The sequence below is a fragment of the Cucurbita pepo genome, chromosome LG20 (genome assembly GCF_002806865.2).
Source record: "Cucurbita pepo subsp. pepo cultivar mu-cu-16 chromosome LG20, ASM280686v2, whole genome shotgun sequence".
Taxonomy (NCBI): domain Eukaryota; kingdom Viridiplantae; phylum Streptophyta; class Magnoliopsida; order Cucurbitales; family Cucurbitaceae; genus Cucurbita; species Cucurbita pepo.
The window spans coordinates 7,973,302-7,991,948 of NC_036657.1; the positions used below are offsets into that span (position 1 = coordinate 7,973,302).

The 18,647-nt window shown below is 41.6% G+C and overlaps 5 protein-coding genes across 6 annotated transcripts; 3 read left to right on the top strand and 2 right to left on the bottom strand.

Moving 5' to 3' along the window:
- Positions 1 to 770: 770 nt before the first annotated feature.
- LOC111783408 (laccase-13-like) lies at positions 771 to 3,710 on the bottom strand. Its single transcript, XM_023664332.1, has 6 exons — positions 3,594 to 3,710; positions 2,635 to 2,786; positions 2,315 to 2,559; positions 2,118 to 2,246; positions 1,067 to 2,017; positions 771 to 974 (listed from the first exon to the last, which is right to left on the bottom strand). The coding sequence occupies exons 1-6, from the start codon at positions 3,708 to 3,710 to the stop codon at positions 844 to 846; spliced, it is 1,725 nt and encodes a 574-aa protein (XP_023520100.1). The 3' UTR covers positions 771 to 843.
- A 1,061-nt stretch (positions 3,711 to 4,771) lies between these two features.
- On the top strand, positions 4,772 to 8,989 carry LOC111783349 (sorting nexin 2A-like). The gene is made up of 5 exons (XM_023664275.1): positions 4,772 to 6,076; positions 6,157 to 6,366; positions 6,635 to 6,895; positions 8,365 to 8,451; positions 8,644 to 8,989. The coding sequence occupies exons 1-5, from the start codon at positions 5,024 to 5,026 to the stop codon at positions 8,722 to 8,724; spliced, it is 1,692 nt and encodes a 563-aa protein (XP_023520043.1). The 5' UTR covers positions 4,772 to 5,023; the 3' UTR covers positions 8,725 to 8,989.
- A 971-nt stretch (positions 8,990 to 9,960) lies between these two features.
- On the top strand, positions 9,961 to 12,672 carry LOC111783299 (exocyst complex component EXO70B1-like). Of its 2 annotated transcripts, none has more exons than XM_023664221.1 (2): positions 9,961 to 12,140; positions 12,302 to 12,672. In XM_023664221.1, the coding sequence occupies exon 1, from the start codon at positions 10,226 to 10,228 to the stop codon at positions 12,137 to 12,139; it is 1,914 nt and encodes a 637-aa protein (XP_023519989.1). In that variant the 5' UTR covers positions 9,961 to 10,225; the 3' UTR covers position 12,140; positions 12,302 to 12,672. The 2 variants fall into 2 exon arrangements, with proteins under 2 accessions (XP_023519989.1, XP_023519988.1); XM_023664220.1 differs by having other exon boundaries at positions 9,961 to 12,135.
- Positions 12,673 to 14,579: 1,907 nt separating this feature from the next.
- On the top strand, positions 14,580 to 15,051 carry LOC111782801. Its single transcript, XM_023663598.1, has one exon. The coding sequence runs from the start codon at positions 14,602 to 14,604 to the stop codon at positions 15,049 to 15,051; it is 450 nt and encodes a 149-aa protein (XP_023519366.1). The 5' UTR covers positions 14,580 to 14,601.
- Positions 15,052 to 15,362: 311 nt separating this feature from the next.
- Positions 15,363 to 18,566, bottom strand: LOC111782802 (cation/H(+) antiporter 15-like). The gene is made up of 4 exons (XM_023663599.1): positions 18,351 to 18,566; positions 17,279 to 18,283; positions 16,760 to 17,161; positions 15,363 to 16,199 (listed from the first exon to the last, which is right to left on the bottom strand). The coding sequence occupies exons 1-4, from the start codon at positions 18,564 to 18,566 to the stop codon at positions 15,363 to 15,365; spliced, it is 2,460 nt and encodes an 819-aa protein (XP_023519367.1).
- Between the last annotated feature and the right edge of the window lie 81 nt (positions 18,567 to 18,647).

An 18,647-nucleotide genomic window follows, 5' to 3' on the forward strand; every position in this document is an offset into this window, starting at 1 on the left:
AGTATCAGAGTCAGACAGCAAGCAGTGTGCCAGCGAAGACGTGGTCTCTAACGGAGTGGATTGTGAGATCCTACATCAATTTGAGAGTGGAACGAAGCACTCCCTGTAAGACTATGCAAACCTCTCTCTTATAAACACGTTTTAAAACTGTGAGCCTGATGGTGATACATAATAGACCAAACTAAACTATAACGACCCAGATTCACCGCTAGCAGATATTGTCCTCTTTGGGCTTTCCCTTTCGAGCTTGCCCTCAAGGCTCTAAAACGCGTCTACTAGGGGAAGGTTTCCGCACCCTTATAAATGGTGGTTTGTTCTCCTCCCTAACTAATATGGGACATCACATAAACAATATCTACTAACGCACATATGCTGACGATGATATATGATGATATATAACAGGTCAAACTAAACAATATCTACTATAGCACAAATGGGTTTAGGCTGATAGTGATACATAACAGGTCAAATTAAACAATATCTACTACCAATGTGCTTGGACTGTTACATGAGTTGTGTGCTCTAGGAAATTTCTAGGCTAGAGATCAACACTGAAATCGACCCCAAAACACTTTTTAGCCACTTTTGAACCATTTTGTAGTCTTAGGGAACACATTAGGACGGTGTAGTTTTGAAACTCTTGTCATTTGATCTAACAACCTTGTTAAAGAACCAGACATTTAGATTCAAAGTACACGAAACCCAAAAGAAACGACACGAAATCAACTCAAGAAAAACTTAGTATATTTCACCATATATCTTGTACTTGCTTCCAATCCACCAAAATAATACCAAAGATTATATGATTGAGAGGTTCAACCAATGTATAGTATAGAGATGTTCTTAACAAGGAGGCAGATCCGGCGGGGGAGGAAGAACAGACTGCAGCTCTCCTTCGCCATTCTCAACCAGAAACACCATCGCCAATCCCCAAGCAAGGTGCGAGTCTATATGGCAATGCATCAACCAAGCCCCTGTTTTTCAGCGCGCAATCCATTTATTACGGGGAATTCAAAACCATTTAATTATATAGAACACACATTTATTTGTTGCAATCGGAGCTTACCTGGATTATCAGCCACGAATCGGATGGCAACCCAACCACCGGGGGGCGTTCCAATCGTGTTTCTCACCGGTGGGTCGATGAGATTGAACCTCGCCGGATCCGTGGCTGGGTTGAAATTGCCAAAACCCGAACCAACGACGTAGAAATGGTAGCCATGGAGATGCATCGGGTGATCTTCGGTGGTTACAATGCTGGTGTCCTGCAGCACAATCTGCACATTTGACCCATATTTAAGTCTATAACCCTTGGTCCCTCGACCGGGCTGCCAAAGCCCTCTGCTCACGTTCCCTGTGTAATCAAATTGCAGCGGCGGAACCGGCGGAAAGTCGGTGGTGAAAACCCCCGGAACGCCCTGGTAAAAGGCTTGCATGATGGAATTGGATTTTGGGAAAACGAAGGAGACGTTGTTGATGCTGGCGGCGAAGCGAGTGCCGTTGGGGCCTTGGCAGCGGGGGCTGTTTGGGTTCGTGCAGTTGATGAGGCCTAATCCGACGGTGAAGAGTAAGCTGTCGTCGATTTGGGTCGGGACGTTCACTCTGTTTGGGCTCCGGAGTTGGGAGGTGAATCGGGTGGCGGTGGGGGTGTCGTTGAAATTTGGGAGCTGAGCCATAATGGGTCGCGGTGGGTGCTGCTGGTGTTGCTGGCAATTTTTGTATTCGAGGATGGCAGTGGTGGTGGTGTTGTCGAAGGCGGCGTTGAGGGCGGTGTTGTAGGCGGTGGCAGCCATGTAGTAGTGAGCTGGTTGTTGGTTGGCTGTCAGAAGGACATCGGTGGTCTGTCCGGGTCCGATCATAATCACATTTGTTGTGAATGGTTTGGTGTAAGACGCGTCGACGGCCACCACCGTCAATTGGTGGTTAGCGACGGAGAAGAACAGCTCCTGATTCAATGCTGAGTTTATAATCCTCAAAAGAATTGTCTCGCCGGAATCCACCGCGAATCTCACCGTCTCTGCCAAATATCAAACACCAAAACCCTTTTTGTTTCATCGTAACCAAAACCCATTCCAAATTTGTAATAAAGAAGACAGCACCAAGCACCAAGCACCAACCTTTGCCGGAGCAGCGGTAGAAGTCGCCGGGCTGGCCGTTGATGGTGTAGGCATCAGAGACATTAGGAGCCGCGCCAGTGAAAAGCGCCTGCCGCAGCACACTTATCGGGTCTCTGTCGAACCATTCCCCTGTTCAAGAAACCATAAATAAGGCATTGCGAGCATTTGTTAAGCATTTCTTAAGAGACTGCGGTTACCAAGAAGAACAGAGGCTTCTCTTTTGGGCATTAAGAAAGGGTATGAAGAGGGGAGCTTGGGGTAGATAATGAGAGCGCCATAGACGGTGGCTCGCAGCCATCGGCTATGAGCATGCCACCACAGGGTTCCCTCTTGGTCTTGAATGGTGAACCTGTAGGTGTAGCTGCCTCCTGGCTTTATGGAGCATTGGGTCACGAACTCTGGCCCATCTGCCCATGGGTTCCTCAGCTGCCTGATCCCATGCCTAACCATACAAATCAACCATTTAATTACCACTAGGTTTTGTACGCTCATCAAATGGAAAGATTGTGGTTCGTACCAATGGAGAGAGACATTGTAGCGGGCAACATTCACTACTTTGATGACAAGGGAATCGCCGTTTCTGACCGCTAGAGTTGGTCCAGGGAACTTCCCGTTCACTGTTATGATGTTGTGGACTTTGCACAGCCTCTTCACGGGCTTTGGTTGCACCTAAAGTTCATTTTTTGCACACAAACAGAGACAAACAAATTGAGAAATCCCGACTCAACGTTACGTAAAAGCTTAAGTAGATGGATTCATCATTTACCTGCCACATGATCATATTACCTATTGGTTGCTTTCAACAGTAAAAACTAACACGAGGTTTTTTACCATGTTTTGAAGTTTCCATTTGGGTTTCCCTCAAAGTTTTAAAAACCAAGTCTGTTACGGAAAAGTTTCCACACCCTTATAGAGAATGTTTCATTCCTCTCTCCCATCGACGTGGGATCTCACAATCCACCCTTTTGGGGTCAGTGTTCTGATTGGCACATTGCCTAATATTCAACTTGATACCATTTGTAACAGCCCAAGCCCATCGCTAGATATTGTCCTCTTTGGGCTTTCCCTTTCGGGTTTTCCTCAAAGTTTTTAAAACACGTATGGTAGGGAGAGGTTTTCGCACCCATATGGGATCTCACACTCCACCATTTTGGGGCCAGTGTTCTTATTGGCATATCGCCTAATATCGAGCTTGATACCATTTGTAACGGCCCAAGCCCACCGCTAGATATTGTCCTATCTGGGCTTTCCCTTTTAAGTTTTCCTCAAAGTTTTTTAGGTAGGATAGGGAGAGATTTTCACACCTCTATAAAGAATGTTTTGTTCCCCACTCCCATGAACGTGGAATCTTGCATCTATGATCTAGACATAAATAATAACTTTAAATTTTCGTAAGTCTGGTATTTTTAAGATCGTATACTCGTTGACTCGAACGTGACAATACCAACATACAAAGGGGAGAATTTGAGAACTTACAATGAACTCATGGTAGTGAGTTTCTGCAACAGCAAAAGGAGGGAGTAAAAGGAGGAAGGCCAAAAGGGAAAGCAAGAACAAAGAGCAACAGGACTTGATCTTAAGCAGCTCCTCCATCACTCCCTGTGTTGTTTGTGATTTAGAAACTGAATGGAAGGAGGTATTTATAGGCATTAAAAGAGGAGGGAAAAGGGATGATCAAATTCAATACAACATAGGAAATTACCAAATAAATTATTAAAAAAAAATTGTTGCAAAATTAGGTTTAGAGAGTCAGCAGCTATTGTGAGGATTTAAGGTTAAATCATTTTGGCTCAACCATTAATGGGGATTTGTTGTACCCACTTCCTTTCCATAAACACAAACACTTCAAACTACTCAGATTCTCGCTCGTTTATACTCATACGAATTCAAATATGATTAACTTAGGAAGATGCCCAACGAACAATTTATTTTAGAATNCGTACGAATTCAAATATGATTAACTAATTAACTTAGGAAGATGCCCAACGAACAATTTATTTTAGAATGTACTTGTTAGGTTTGATACAGTATTAGTAAGAAATTTAGTGTTTATATTGACAAAGTGCATCTTTCATAGTTAAACGTTGAAGCAATTCTATGTTGGGTGACTTCTTCTGAATTTTATATTAAAAAGACTGTGTTAGTTTATGGGAATAGTAGGTAAAGTATCATATTATAAATGCATGTGGATGTTGAATCTGAATTTCAAATCTTGATCCAAGGGAAAAAGAATAATTTTTTATAAAGGTGTCGAAACCTTTTCTTAAAGACGCGTTTTAAAATCGTGAAGATGACAACAATATGTAACATGCCATAACGGATAATATCTGCTAGTGGTGGATTTGGACGGTTAAAAATGATATCAGAGTCAGACACCAAATAGTGTGTTAACGAAGATGTTAAATACTAGATGTTAAATAATAATAATAATGAATTATTACTATTTTGTGGATTATATTTAAAATCAACTCAAAATCATTTAAATAACTTATCTTTATTTTATTTCCCGGCCATCAACGCCCATTGGGATTCTTTGAGAAGTCAACGATAAATTGGCGAGTTTTTGAGGCGACACGGGCACTAAAGATATCGGGAGAAGAACGAAACAGTACTACGGTACTACCCCGCGTCCATTCTTCCCGTGGACGGAAAGACTTCTGAAACGGCACCGTTTTTAGGACTGGAGGTTTCTGTGAAGGGTGGGTTCCTGCAGCGGCCACGTGCTTGTCTTGCTCACTCTTCGTCGTCCTCAGCTGGCTCTCTCCGCCACGCCGCCTGGTGGCCTCCTCTGCTTCGGACTTTCCGCAGTTTCTTCGTTTTGTAGATTGCTAAGCTGATACGCGCAGTGGTAATTCCTGAATTCTCTGTTGTTTAACTGGATTTTGTTTTGGGGATTAGATTCTAGGATGATGGATTCGGAGAACCAGGGCTTTGAAGAAGCCCGATTGTATTCCTCTCATGAGGAGGTGGAAAATTTGGATTTCAAGGAGAAGTTAAGCGCCAAATCCTTTTCTAATTATCGCAGTGCCATGTCCTCGCTCTCTGATGCCCACCATCCACTGTCCTCGCCGGCTGTTCTTACACCGGCTGACTCAGATCCCCTGCGTCCGCCGCCGATGGATCGAGATCTCCAAAAACCTTACGTGTCTGATCATTTTTTCTCCGACCCGCTTCACTTTTCTGATGTGAATTTTGGCCCGTCCGATGGGAATAATGTCAGTGATCTTAATGGTGTTGAAAGCCCTAGCAAGAGTTCGGAAAGTTCTGGGAGTTTGTCCAGATCTTCGTCTTCCAACTCCGAGTATATAAAAATTTCAGTCTCGAATCCCCAGAAGGAGCAAGAGGTTTCGAACTCGCTAGTGCCCGGTGGGAGTTCGTACGTCACGTATCTGATCACGACGAGGACTAACATAGCGGAGTTTGGAGGGTCAGAATTTAGCGTTCGAAGGAGGTTTAAGGATGTGGTGACGCTGTCAGAGCGTTTGGCGGAGTCGTATAGAGGGTTCTTTATACCCCCACGGCCGGATAAGAGTGTGGTGGAGGGCCAAGTGATGCAGAAACAAGAGTTTGTGGAGCAGAGAAGGGTGGCACTGGAGAAATACTTGAGGAAGCTAGCAGGACATCCAGTGATCAGAATGAGCGATGAGTTTAAGGTGTTTTTGCAAGTTCAAGGGAGATTACCACTGCCAACAACCACCGATGTTGCATCTAGGATGATTGATGGGGCAGTAAATCTCCCTAAGCAGTTGCTCAGTGAGAGCGCAATGGCGCCTCAGGAGGTGGTTCAGCCAGCGAAAGGTGGAAGGGATTTGTTAAGATTGTTTAAGGAATTGAAGCAATCTATGACAAATGACTGGGGCAGTTCGAAGCCTCCAATCGTCGAGGAGGATAAGGAATTCTTGGAAAAGAAAGAAAAATTGCGCGATTTCGAGCAGCAGCTCAGTGCTGTATCTCAGCAGGTGACATACTTATTATACTTATCAGTTAGCCAAACTGTGTATATTATTTGCTGGTCGTTTTAATTATGGTTGTAGTGCAGGCTGAATCGTTGGTCAAAACTCAGCAAGATATGGCAGAAACATTTGGAGAGTTAGGTTTGACATTGATTAAGTTGACAAAATTTGAAAATGAGGAAGCTGTATTCAACTGTCAAAGAGTTCGTGCTGCTGACACAAAAAATGTAGCTACTGCTGCTGTTAAAGCAAGCCGATTATATCGAGAACTCAATTCTCAAACTGTGAAACATTTGGTAAACTTCTTATCTTCCTTGATATTATGAACTGAAAACATTGCTATTTGATCGAGTTATTTTGAAAATGGCTCTTCTTTTAAGTAATAAATTAGACAGTTAGTATTGCCGAAGAAACTCGTACACGCCCACACTATTCGATCTATCATTTATGTATGTAGACTATGAACATTATAGTCCATTCATGATATGATAGAATAATAGCAGCTAGCTCAAGACTTGTGCATTTCATTATAGTCCTGTAATTATTTCGTATATATACTTTCAGGACGTACTTCACGACTATCTGGGATTAATGCTAGCAGTTCATGGTGCATTCGCAGAACGCTCGAGTGCTTTACTGACCGAGCAAACTCTATTGTCTGACTTGTCCTCATTGCGTTCAAGGGCTGAAAAGCTCGAAGCCGCATCATCTAAAGTATTTGGTGGTGACAAATCAAGGATTCAGAAGTTAGAGCAGTTAAAAGAAAGCATAAGAACTACAGAGGATGCTAAAAATGTTGCAATGCGAGAATACAAGCGCATAAAGGTGCCTTCCCATCAAATCTTGCAGTGTCTTTCCTTCAATATATTTTTAAACTGTAGTACATAGGATCTGATGTATGTCATGGTATGAGTCTCGCCTTGATTTGGAAGCTTTATCGCCCGTATTGTTCAGAGTGTAGTTTTAGATTGTAGGATTTTGCATTTTGCTATCATTTTTCTTTGCTAATTTCTAAGGAAGGAAGATGCTCCTATTATTGTTGGGCTTCTCGTTTGGTATATATAGAGCTTACATCATGAACTCAGAATGTAATTGAACATCACACTTCCTATTTTCTTTGCTAATTTCTAAGGAAGATTTGGGTAGGCCCCAAGAGTAAGCGACTCTTTCTCGTGGCCTTTAGGATATGGATAACGATTCAGTGCTTTAAGAATCATGTCAAAAGAGATTAAATTGGCTTTGTTTTCTTTGAGGAAACTTAAGCCAGACTTGATTGAACCAAAGGGCAAAGTGTAAACCCAGGTGTCGGAGGTTGGGTTAAAACCAGGACGAGCTTCCTTGTTATATTCCTAGGCACATCTAACTTGACTCAAGCACTTCTACTTTCAGTTAAAGGAGGAAAAAAAATTCCCACTTTTGGAGATGACTCATAGCTAGGAACAAGTTGTACTTCGTTGCTTGCTGATCTGAGATATTTAGTTGTGGGATTTTCATTTCCTTATTTCCTGAGCAGTATGAGAATTTTCTTTAAGGTGTCAAAGTTTAGAAGAACCTTTCTATGTTTTGTCCGGATGTCTTCATGTGAGATCTTACATCGATTGGAGAGAGGAACGAGTGCCAGTCAGGATGTTGGGCCCTAAAAGGGGTGGATTGTGAGATCCCTCATCGGTTGGAGAAGGGAACAAAGCATTCTTTATAAGGGTGTGGAAACCTCTCCCTAGCAGACACGTTTTAAAAACCTTGAGGAGAAGTCCGAAAGGGAAAACCCAAAGAAGACAATATCTATTGGCGGTGGGCTTGGGCTTGGGCTGGTACACTTCATATATAAATTATTATCATCATTTTTTGATATGTTTACACTTCATATATAAATTATTATCATCATTTTTTGATATGTTTTTGGGGTAAAAGGAGGGAGTGAGAAGCAAAGGCCATTGCGGCTTACATCTGAGCTCCCCTGAGACAAGCTCTAACTTTTAGCCTCGTCGTACGTCTTCTTTGAACCATAAGAGGCCTGGGCTTTTTTGTATGCTTTTACATGACTGTTATGCTTTAGCCATACTTGCTCATACAAGTTTAAGATTTTTAAAATGTTTTTAGTTAAATTTGAGACTACGTCCCATCTCGCCCCTTATAGGGTAAAATCCTCGAGGTCACCTTTAGCATTTCAAGAAGAAGGTCTGAATTCAGTTGTCACATTTTTTGTCAATAGCACAATGCAAAATCTTTCTTGCTTTGGCTTCTCCATCGTTTTTTTACACTGGCCTGATGATGCTGTATATGTAATAATTCAGGAAAACAATAGAAGTGAACTGGAAAGATTTGACAGAGAACGACAAGCCGACTTCTTGAGTATGCTCAAAGGGTTTGTAACAAATCAGGTACGTACTGTCCTGCGTCCTGTCTAGGATGACGATGACGATGACGATGACGATGATCATGTTTTAATCCATAATTCAAGCTTTGTATGATTGTATGATCATTTTAACTTGTGCTGAAGCATTCATAGCTCTGGTTGGTCAGATATTGGAATGAATGATTATGTAAAAGGGTTTTTGTGTTCTTGTTGACAGGTCCGATATGCAGAGAAGATGTCTGAAGTATGGGGGAAGGTAGCAGAGGAGACAAGCAGCTACTCAAAGGAGAGCAGCTGAGGCTGGTTGTGTGGTATCAATTCAAATCCTCAAGAACACATTCTTTTTCCTCGTTTTTTCCTTTCATTTCACTTCCTCTTTGTTCATATAATTTACCATTTTTAAGGTAATAAAAATATGAAAAGGAACACACTTGGGGAAGGTTTTTTTCAACATCTTTATTGCCCAAGTTTGTGTCCCTACGATATATGTTAGGTTCCCACACACTGAGCTCATGCACTTCATGCCAAACTCAGTTTTGATATTGTAAATTGTTCTTAGTCTTTTTTTTTTTTTTTTTTTTTTTTTTTTTTTTTTTTTTTTTTTTTTTTTTTTNATATATTTTTTAGAAAAAGTAACTTTGATTAATTTAGCTTATAAACTATACAAAAATGGTGACACATGGACCCATTTTTAACAATTATTTATAATTTATATATTTTATTTACTTTTCATTTCACTGGAAAAGCAGCAAAGTGAATGTAGCAATCATTTTTCTTTAGTTATATAATGACAAGAATCATAAAGTTTTTGAAAATATAACCATTCTTTTTTTTTTTTTTACCATTATTGCATTCTCTTTTAAAAAATTTAGTGACAAAGTTTTTGAAAATATCAAATTCATACTAGTTTTATAATCATTCCATTCTCCCTCAAAAATTTAATTCGATTTTATTAGATTGAAGATCATTTTATCGTAATATTTCTCTAGGTCTCGGGATGAATCCCATTTATAGTTATCGAACTGTATTAAAATTTTGTAACAAATTAATTAATATATATATATATTTTTTATATGGAAGAATATGATTCAATTAAAAGGGTAATGCACAATGATTATGAAGTTTGAAAAATAAGACCAAAAAGGTGATTTGGGACCCTTCTCCCTCCTTCATATTCTCCAACCAATTCATTTTGGTCTTAAAACTCTGACCATCCCTCTTCCACTTTTACTTTCCACACACTAATTTACACACTTTATAATATTCTCTTGCATTAACACAAAATCAACATATCTTTTCTCCTTCTATCAATCATCCCTAAATTATTATAACGTTGTCGAAGTTGTACCAACCAAATATGACTTATGGTTCTTCGGGTTTCTTTTTCTGAGAAATAATATGTTATACCAAAACAAAGTACTTACCAATTAAGGTTGAACTATGCTCGAGTGGTCTTTTTTAATCTCGAGAACAAATTACTTACCAATTAAGGTTGGATTATGCTCGAGTGATTACTTACCAATTTTTTAATTCCGAGAACAAATTAGTAACCAATTAAAGTAGAAGGATGAATGGCAATTATTTATTGATATGGATGGAGAAGAAGGGAGTAATGTAATGAGTGATGAACAAACCATACTCTTTTTCTTCTATTTGTTTCTCTCTGGCATTTTCGCAAACAGTTTCATGTATCTGAACCTCGTTTCCATGTCTCTCGCTCTTTGATTCTTCCCTTCCCCTTTTCTTCTTCTGCGCCTTCCATTGCTTTGCTTTGTTTCTGATCCATCTTCCTTTTATCAATGGTTGACAACGGCGAGGAGAAGTTGCTGGCTATGGCTCGCCACATAGCCAAGACCATGGGTCGCAACGAGTCCATGGCTGATGATATTCTTCACATTTTCTCCAATTTTGATGCTAGGTTTTCCCTCGATAAGTTGTCTGATAAGCCCGATGAGCTTGATCCCAGAGGCTCCGCCGATTTGCACCGCTCTCTCAAGTCTTTGGACCGCCGGATCTCCCAATACTTGGTCGCCGACCATCCAATTTGGGCTGACTCTGCTGATTCCTCTGCGTTTCTTGACGCTATCGATGAGTTGATGGCAATCATTAGGGACTGGACGCCGATGGCTAGGGATAAGTCTGTTGGCAACTACCTTGCTCGCGCTGACGATCTGATGCAGCAGGCGATGTTCCGCGTCGACCAAGAGTTCCGGTCGTTGATGGACCGTGGAGGTGAGTCTTTTGAACTTACTCGTCATTTCAGGAACGGCGAGTCAACTGGTGATTTCTGCTTCGATTCTGAGGAAGATGAGGATGTTGCGGAAGGAATTCTTGGCGATGGTCTCCAGATCCCTGTGGCGCAGCCGGTGACGGACTACAACATCGTTATCGACGCGCTTCCGTCGGGGACTATCGGCGATCTCCATGAGATAGCGAAGCGTATGGTTGCGGCTGGGTTCGAGAAGGAGTGCTCGCACGCTTACAGTAGCTGCAGGAGGGAGTTCTTGGAGGAGAGTCTTTCTAGGTTGGGGTTACAGAAACTGAGCATCGATGAAGTTCAAAAGATGCAATGGCATGACCTTGAAGAGGAGATTGAGCGCTGGATGAAAGCGATTAGCGTCTCCCTTCGAGTTCTCTTCCCAAGCGAACGACACCTCTGCGAACGCGTCTTCGTCGGCCTCTCCTCCACCGCGAATCTCTCTTTCATGGAGGTCTGTCGAGGATCGACGATCCAGCTATTGAATTTTGCAGATGCGGTGGCAATTGGCTCCCGCGCGCCAGAACGACTCTTCAAAATTATCGATATGTTCGAAACCTTGAGAGACTTGATGCCAGAGTTCGATTCAGTATTTGCAGACCAGTACTGTTCGTTTCTTAGAAATGAAGCACTCACAATCTGGAAAAGTTTTGGCGGAACAATCAAGGGGATCTTCATGGAGCTTGAGAATTTGATCCGTCGTGATCCGGCTAAGACTCCGGTGCCGGGGGGCGGCCTTCATCCAATCACTCGATATGTGATGAATTACCTTAGAGCAGCCTGTAAATCGCGGCAGACTCTGGAGCAAGTTTTCGAAGAAGTCGCTCTTACCTCCAAGGACTACAGCAAGCTCGAGGACAGAGCAGCAGCATCATCGTCATCGTTGTCAGTTCAAATGGAGTGGATTATGGAGGTTTTAGAGAGCAATTTAGAGGCGAAGTCCAAGATATACAAGGATCTTTCCTTAAGCTCTGTGTTTCTGATGAACAATGGGCGATACATTGTCCAGAAAGTGAAAGACAGTGAATTAGGATCAGTTTTAGGTGAGGATTGGATTCGAAAGCACTCCGTTAAAAACCGGCAATACCTTGGGAATTACCTGAGAAGCTCATGGAGCAAGGTGATCGGAGTGTTGAAAGTGGACAGTGGCTCTTTAGCTCCGGCTGCGATGAAGGAGAAGCTCCAATCATTCAACGTACAGTTTGAACAAGTCTGCCAAACCCAATCCACATGGGTGATATTCGAGCATCAGCTTAGAGAAGAAGCAAGAATCTCAGTCGCCAAAACCCTGTTGCCGGCATATCAAAAGTTCGTCGGAAGGTACCAGAGTTTGCCGGAGTTGGCAAAGCGTACAGACCGGTATTTGAAGTACACGGTGGAGGATGTGGAGGGTCGAATCACCGAGCTGTTCGAAGGAGGAGGCGGCGGCGGCGGCGGCGGCGGCGGGAGGAGGTGAGGTAAATAAAAATTGCGTGTATATGTATAGAAATGGGATGTTTGATAAGAGAATGTTGGGCAAAGTGGTAATGGGATTTGATGTGGTGGGTGGAAGTGTTATAGTGAATGAATATGAATGATTAAATCTGAAGGGCTTTTCTCTTTTTGTTTAATGATTCAGAATGGAGGATTAGGAGAGATTACTCCTAAAATTGGGCATTGAGTTGAGATCTGATCTGATCTGATCCAAATTGGGCTCCCCAGATTCCTGTTTTATGGATCCAATTCGGCCAAGAAGACGACGATCCTAAAGGAATCGCAACAAACAGGTACACAGAAATATACTATTTTCCGCACGCACTCTGTGGCTAGTTCTTCATTAATTCTGACTATAATTAAAAAGAAAAAAGGGATCAATTGAATATTTGGTTCATTGAATTTGATGCCAAAAGACAATAGGAGTGAAGATTTGATTCATTGAATTCTACTCCTTTTTTTCAATTTCAAAATAATTACAACCGATCCAACTAAGATCAAATGGGTTGGCATAAATCTAATCTCTGACCACAACTATAAGGATTTGAATTTTAGTATCCTTCGCAATCTTGATTCAATTCTCTAATTAACACGAATTACATTATTTTTATTATTATTATCTTTATCATTATTATTTTGTTATGCTACTATTGAGATATTCAATTCTATTTTGGTTGTAACATTAAATATCAAAACTTTGTTCTTAAAATTAACCTAAAACAATAAGTGCTTAATCTTGGTCGGTAAGAAACTTTACCTTAGTCTATGTGGGATTCCAACAACCTTCACACAATGCACCAACGTCACTAATTTTTTAGAACTGTCGTCGTTTTAGCTTGATAATCCTCACGTTGCACACTATCGTCGTTGTGGACCACACGTCGATTGGGTTTTGTTGGTTAGGTTGTTGTCACTAGGTTTCAGGATTCACGTTAGTTCACTCATGAAGAAGAATATCTCTAGTTCGAGTTCAAGCCTGGTTCAAGGTTAGGTCTAATTCGTTCAATTTTTTGGGTTCTTATCGATTCAATCAACAATCATCAATCAATAAATTTTTGTCCAATTCGAGGTTTTTTTCTCAGTTCAAGAGATTTTCAATCGTTTCAACATGGTCTCAATCAATTTCTTTTAATTTAGACCGATAGAGTATTTTCCTTATGTTTAAGTCGGTTCAAGAGTTTGTTAAACATATCTAAGCAGGAATTAAGAATAATAAAGTTTATATGTACATCATGTGACAGTGGTGAGTAGATTTAGGCATTATCGAGATTCTTTTAAAGTTTGGATAACAATTGCTATTGAGGCAAATAAAATTTACTATTGGACGCATTATATTGGTACCATGTATCGTCATATTTTAATGTTTTAATTTATACTTTTAAATGAAATTTATAACATGCATGTAGTAACAGCCAAAATCATAATATTTTGATATTTTAAAAGGGGTATTAGTTTACGTATGTAACAGAGTTTATAAAGTAGATTAATTAGTTAATAAAATAGCGACAGATTTTGGAATCTTAGGTGGTGTGATGGGCTTAGGTTTCCTTAATTAATCAAATGTTTTATAATAGTAAGCTTAGTCGGAATTGGATTATTCAATGGTCGGTGTCTTGTCTTATGTTATGTTTGGGTTTAATAATAATAATAATAATAATAATAATAATAATAATAATAATAAATGTCTGGAAAATTGTAGATAAACAAATAAAATAGGAAGCTTCCTTTTAGTTTGTAACATGCCTCCACAACCTCGCACCAATTCCCATCCCAACCCCACACCACTCCCTATATATATATTTCCATTTTCTATACTTTTAATACATTATTTAAATATTTTATTAACGAAATTAAATAAAAATATTAAAAAACATTAATATTTATTTTAAAACTATCATAGATTGAAGCAGAAACAAAATTCATCTAAAATACATTATTGTTTTTAGATTTAATTAATTTAAAAATATATAATTTAGGAAATTGAATAGTAATAATTCCGTACGTAAAGGAAATTTAATCACTTGGAGTTTGAAGTATGCGTTTGTCGGATGGCTATATTCGCGTTCACTCCCTACGCTGTCATGTCCCCTACCTCTCCTTATTTTAATTATTTTTTATTTTCTTTTTAAATATTCCAATTATTTCTTCCTTTTTTTTTTATTTTTTTTATTTAAATAAAAACAGCTGCCTAAAATATATTTATTTAAATATAAAAATAACGCGTAAATTAGAAGAAACCAACGCCATAATTCGGAATCCACTTCAGAAGGACATTTTCGTACTTTCCTCTTTTTTTTTTTTTTTTTTTAATTTTTCTTTTATTTTTGTGTTTTTTTTATATAAATCTCATCTTTTTCCCCGTTCTTTCCCCTTCACAATTTTCAGTTCTCTTCAATTCTTCTTTGAAAGCTCCATTCCAAAACGCTGTCGTTTTTCTCTGGTGAAATGGGGAATAGTTTAAGGCATTGTCTGGGTTGTGTTCTTCCCTGTGGCGCTTTGGACTTGATCAGAGTGGTTCATCTCAACGGTCATGTCCAAGAATTCTCTCCGCCCATCGCCGCCGCCGAGATCCTAGATGCCAATCCTGGACACGTCCTCACCACTCCCTCCGACGACCACCACCACCTCGTCCGTCATGTTACCATTCTCTCCCCCGAATCTCACCTCCGTCGTGGCGGCATTTATTTCTTGATCCCGGCCAGTTCCGACCACCGGAAGGCTGCCAAAAAGCCCTCCTCCGCCACCTCCAGCGACGCTGTTTCCAACGATCTCACCCACCGCATGGAGGATGTCATTGTCTTCAAGAACGCTAAACCCGGCCGCCGAGATCGTCGGAGCAGCCGTGCCGGCAGCGGCGCGTGGCGGCCTCATCTACTGAGCATTAATGAAGATTAATTAAACCCCAAAACACCCTTCTCTTATTGACATCGAATTTTTTTAAAAAATATGTATGTCGTAATTCTTATGATCTTGTCCTTTTTTAAAAACTTTGGCGGCGGCGGCGGCGGCGGTCGATGAACAGAAATGGGAACGGTGAAGATCGTGTACAGTCAATTTGTTTTTTAAAAATGTATTGATATTCATTTGTAATTGTTTAGCTTAATTATAAAAATAAATAATGAAAAATTTAATTTATATTATAATCTAAGAATAAAAAAAAAATTATTTGTACAGAAAATAAAAATAAAATTTAATGATAAAGAGAATCAAGGAGGCTCAGGTTTGTGGTGCCATGAATTGGAAGAGTTGAGGGGCTTTACTACTTCCACACGAAACGACTCATCCATTAGGCATCGGAAATCTTCTAGAAGCTCATGATCGCCCACGATGGTCTGCTGCTGAACCACCAGCACTGTGGCGTCGCTGGGGGAATCAATGGTCGCCAACATGTCCCCAATGAACCCCAGCTCTGGGTACTCGTGCCACTCGTTCAACCCCACGAACAGCGCCGAGTCCCCATCGTGGCGCCGCCCCACCAATATGAGATCGTAATTGTGTTCCATTTTCCTCATCACTCCAATCAGCCCCACGCAGTCGCTCGCCGTCACCTCTTCGTAGAAACAGTGCTTTATCCCTGAGCTCGACATGATCAGCTTGAACTCGTTTAGCATCTCGAAGTCATGTTCTTGGTCCGCCGGTTGGTGGGTGGTTCCTTTTGGATGAATCAGCCGGACCACCGTGAGCGTCACCATGGGATGCTCCACCATGCGCGTTGCATACGCTAGCGCCTCCCGGTCATCCGAGCCTCCCACAAAAATCAGCCCCACCTTGTACAATTCCGCTCTGTTCATTATGGGAACCGTGTTGGCGGTGGTCGCCATTATCATAGGGTCTATCAAGATCCCGACCGAACATGGAGCCTTTGATAGAATGTTCTTGTTCACTGCCCTTATTGCATTCACCGAACCCTCGTACACGTTCATTGTCCTCCGCTTGTGGAACGGCACGATCACCATCGACACTCGCTTCTCCAATGCCAACATGCATACATCGTCGTGCATGGTGGCAAAGGGAGCCACCGATGTGAACGCGTTCATTATAACCTTAAGTCACAAAAGTATATCAGCACTGTTCATTGAGAATTATTGAGAGGAGTAGTATGACATCGACTCGTTAAAAACATGAGAGCTAGGTCAAGAATTGTTGGGCTAGAGTCCCAAGGGAATGATCATGGGTTTAGCTAACATGGGACTCCCTCTTAACAATCTTCCTCTCGAATAAAGTACACTATAGAACCTCCCCTTAATTGAGACTTGACTCCATCTCTAGAGTCTTAGAACAAAGGACACCATTTGTTCACTTGAGTTACTTTTGACTATACTTTCGAGGCTCACAACTTCTTCGTTTCACATTCGAGGATTCAATTGACATAGCTAAGTTAAGGGTCGGACTCTGAAACCATATAGAAATTTGATATTGTCCACTTTGAGCATAAGCTCTCGAAAGGGTCTCATTTCAATGAATTTACTTATAAACTCATGATATCATATCATTGTGGAGGTTCGCGACAAGTTAATGCTCAAAGTGAACAATATCAGAGAAGAGTACTATGGAGGGTTGTGGTTCCTAACAAAAACAAAAACAAAAGATCATTATCACCCACCTTATCGTAACTCATTTGCTGGAAGAGTTGGAAGGCATTGATGATTTGATCGGAGAGATTGCAGCGTTTGGAGCTGCGACGACTGGGGTGGTGGTGGATGAGGAGCGGAGAGGCTCGGCCGGTGAGCTGGATGAGGTGGATGAGGTAGAAGCAAATGGGGCTTTTAATGGTGGGATTGGAGACCTCAAGGAGGTTGATTACAGAGGGAGTATTGTCTTGGTGGTGAATACAAAGCAACACACGCAGCTCCCCGTTTGGGCTGGTATGCTCAATGGTCCTCCTCCGCCTATTGCATGTGTATTTGTTTGATGGTTTGTATAGCATTTTCACTATGGGCGAAGTCGCCCCTGTCATCACCATCATCGCTAACACCATCACGCTGTATGAATTCAGGTCTAGCATCTACACATAACAGACGCCACCCATTTTCACGAGCTACCAAAGGTAATATGAATCAAGAGACATCAACAGGGAAGAGAGTGGAAGAAAGAGAAAAAAGAGAAAAAGAGGAGGAATTACTTGAAGGAGCAATCCCTGTTGGAGAAAGAGTATGTCAGAGATGCCTTGAGTGCTCATGATGAGTCCCAAGGTCAAGGAATCAACCAAGGGCATTTTGCAGTACAAAGAAGGGAGCGTGGCCCCAATCAGCTTCCCCATTAAGCTCCCAAAAGCCAACAATTGAACAATCCAAATGCTCTTCATATCAAGCTTGGAGAGATTGATTCTAGCGCCACTAATAACGAAGTAGCAGGGCAGCATAACAGAGGACACAAAGGACTCGAGTTTATCCACCAACGCGGACCCAAGGGGAGGCCCATCAGGCACAGCCAGCCCAAGAATCATTGGGCCCAATAAGAAATGCTGGCCCACGAACTCACTAAACAAAGAACAGAACAACATCATTATAAACATCAAAAACACGTAGCTTTCCTTAATGGGCCTCCCGGAGATGTTGGTCTGCTCCACAATCCAAAACATGATGGGGCGAAGAATGTAAATGACGAGGATGATCATGCACGCCACGCAAATGGCCATCCATGGCAGCGCGTCTTGCTGCTCCATCGAGGTTTGGCGTAGGGTGAAGCAGATGACTATGGAGATCCAGCTCAAGGTGCCGCTGATCATGGAGGACGAGAGGGCGAGGCGGCCGATGTGGGAGTTGAGAAGCTTCAGATCTTCTAAAACGCAGGCGATGACGTAGAAGGAGCTGGAGGACTGAAATGCGCCGATGGCGGTGAGGGAGTCCTTTAAATTGTTATCCATTTCGATTGTGCTCTTTAGGTACACCGACAACAGGTAGTTGATAAGCAATGGGAAGAGGAACACCAGCACGCCGATGACCATGGCCTTTGTCCCTGATTTGGTGATCAATGTCAGATCCATTTTAACGCCCATCAGGAACATGAATATCATGCACCCGAAGAAGGCGAAGGTTTCGCTGACGTAGAAGCTCTTGTAGGGGAACACCACCTCCAGAAGTGGGCTGTTTCCACCGTTGAATGACGGCCCAAGGGCAAGGCCCACCTGAAGGAAACAAGCCCAAAGTCAACAAAAAAAAAAAAAAAAAAAAAAAAGAAAGAGAGAAAAGAACAAGGACAGGCGGGTGCGGGTGCGGGCGCGACCAGCATCTGAGAAAAGAAGGAGCTCTCGCCAATGGGCGTGAGGAGGCATTGTAAGAGGCAGGTGAGGAGCGAGGAGACGGAGATTTGAGCCAGAAAAATGGTGTTTCCGAAGGAGAAAGGGTTGTCCCCAAAGAAAATGCCTCTGGATCTGTAGCGCTCGTTGGGCTGGCACACCCAGCTACCATTGTGTGCTGCTCGAATGCTCATCCTTTCAACCCTTCAATCTCGTTTAAACTAATTCCTTTCACTTTCAATTATTTCAATAT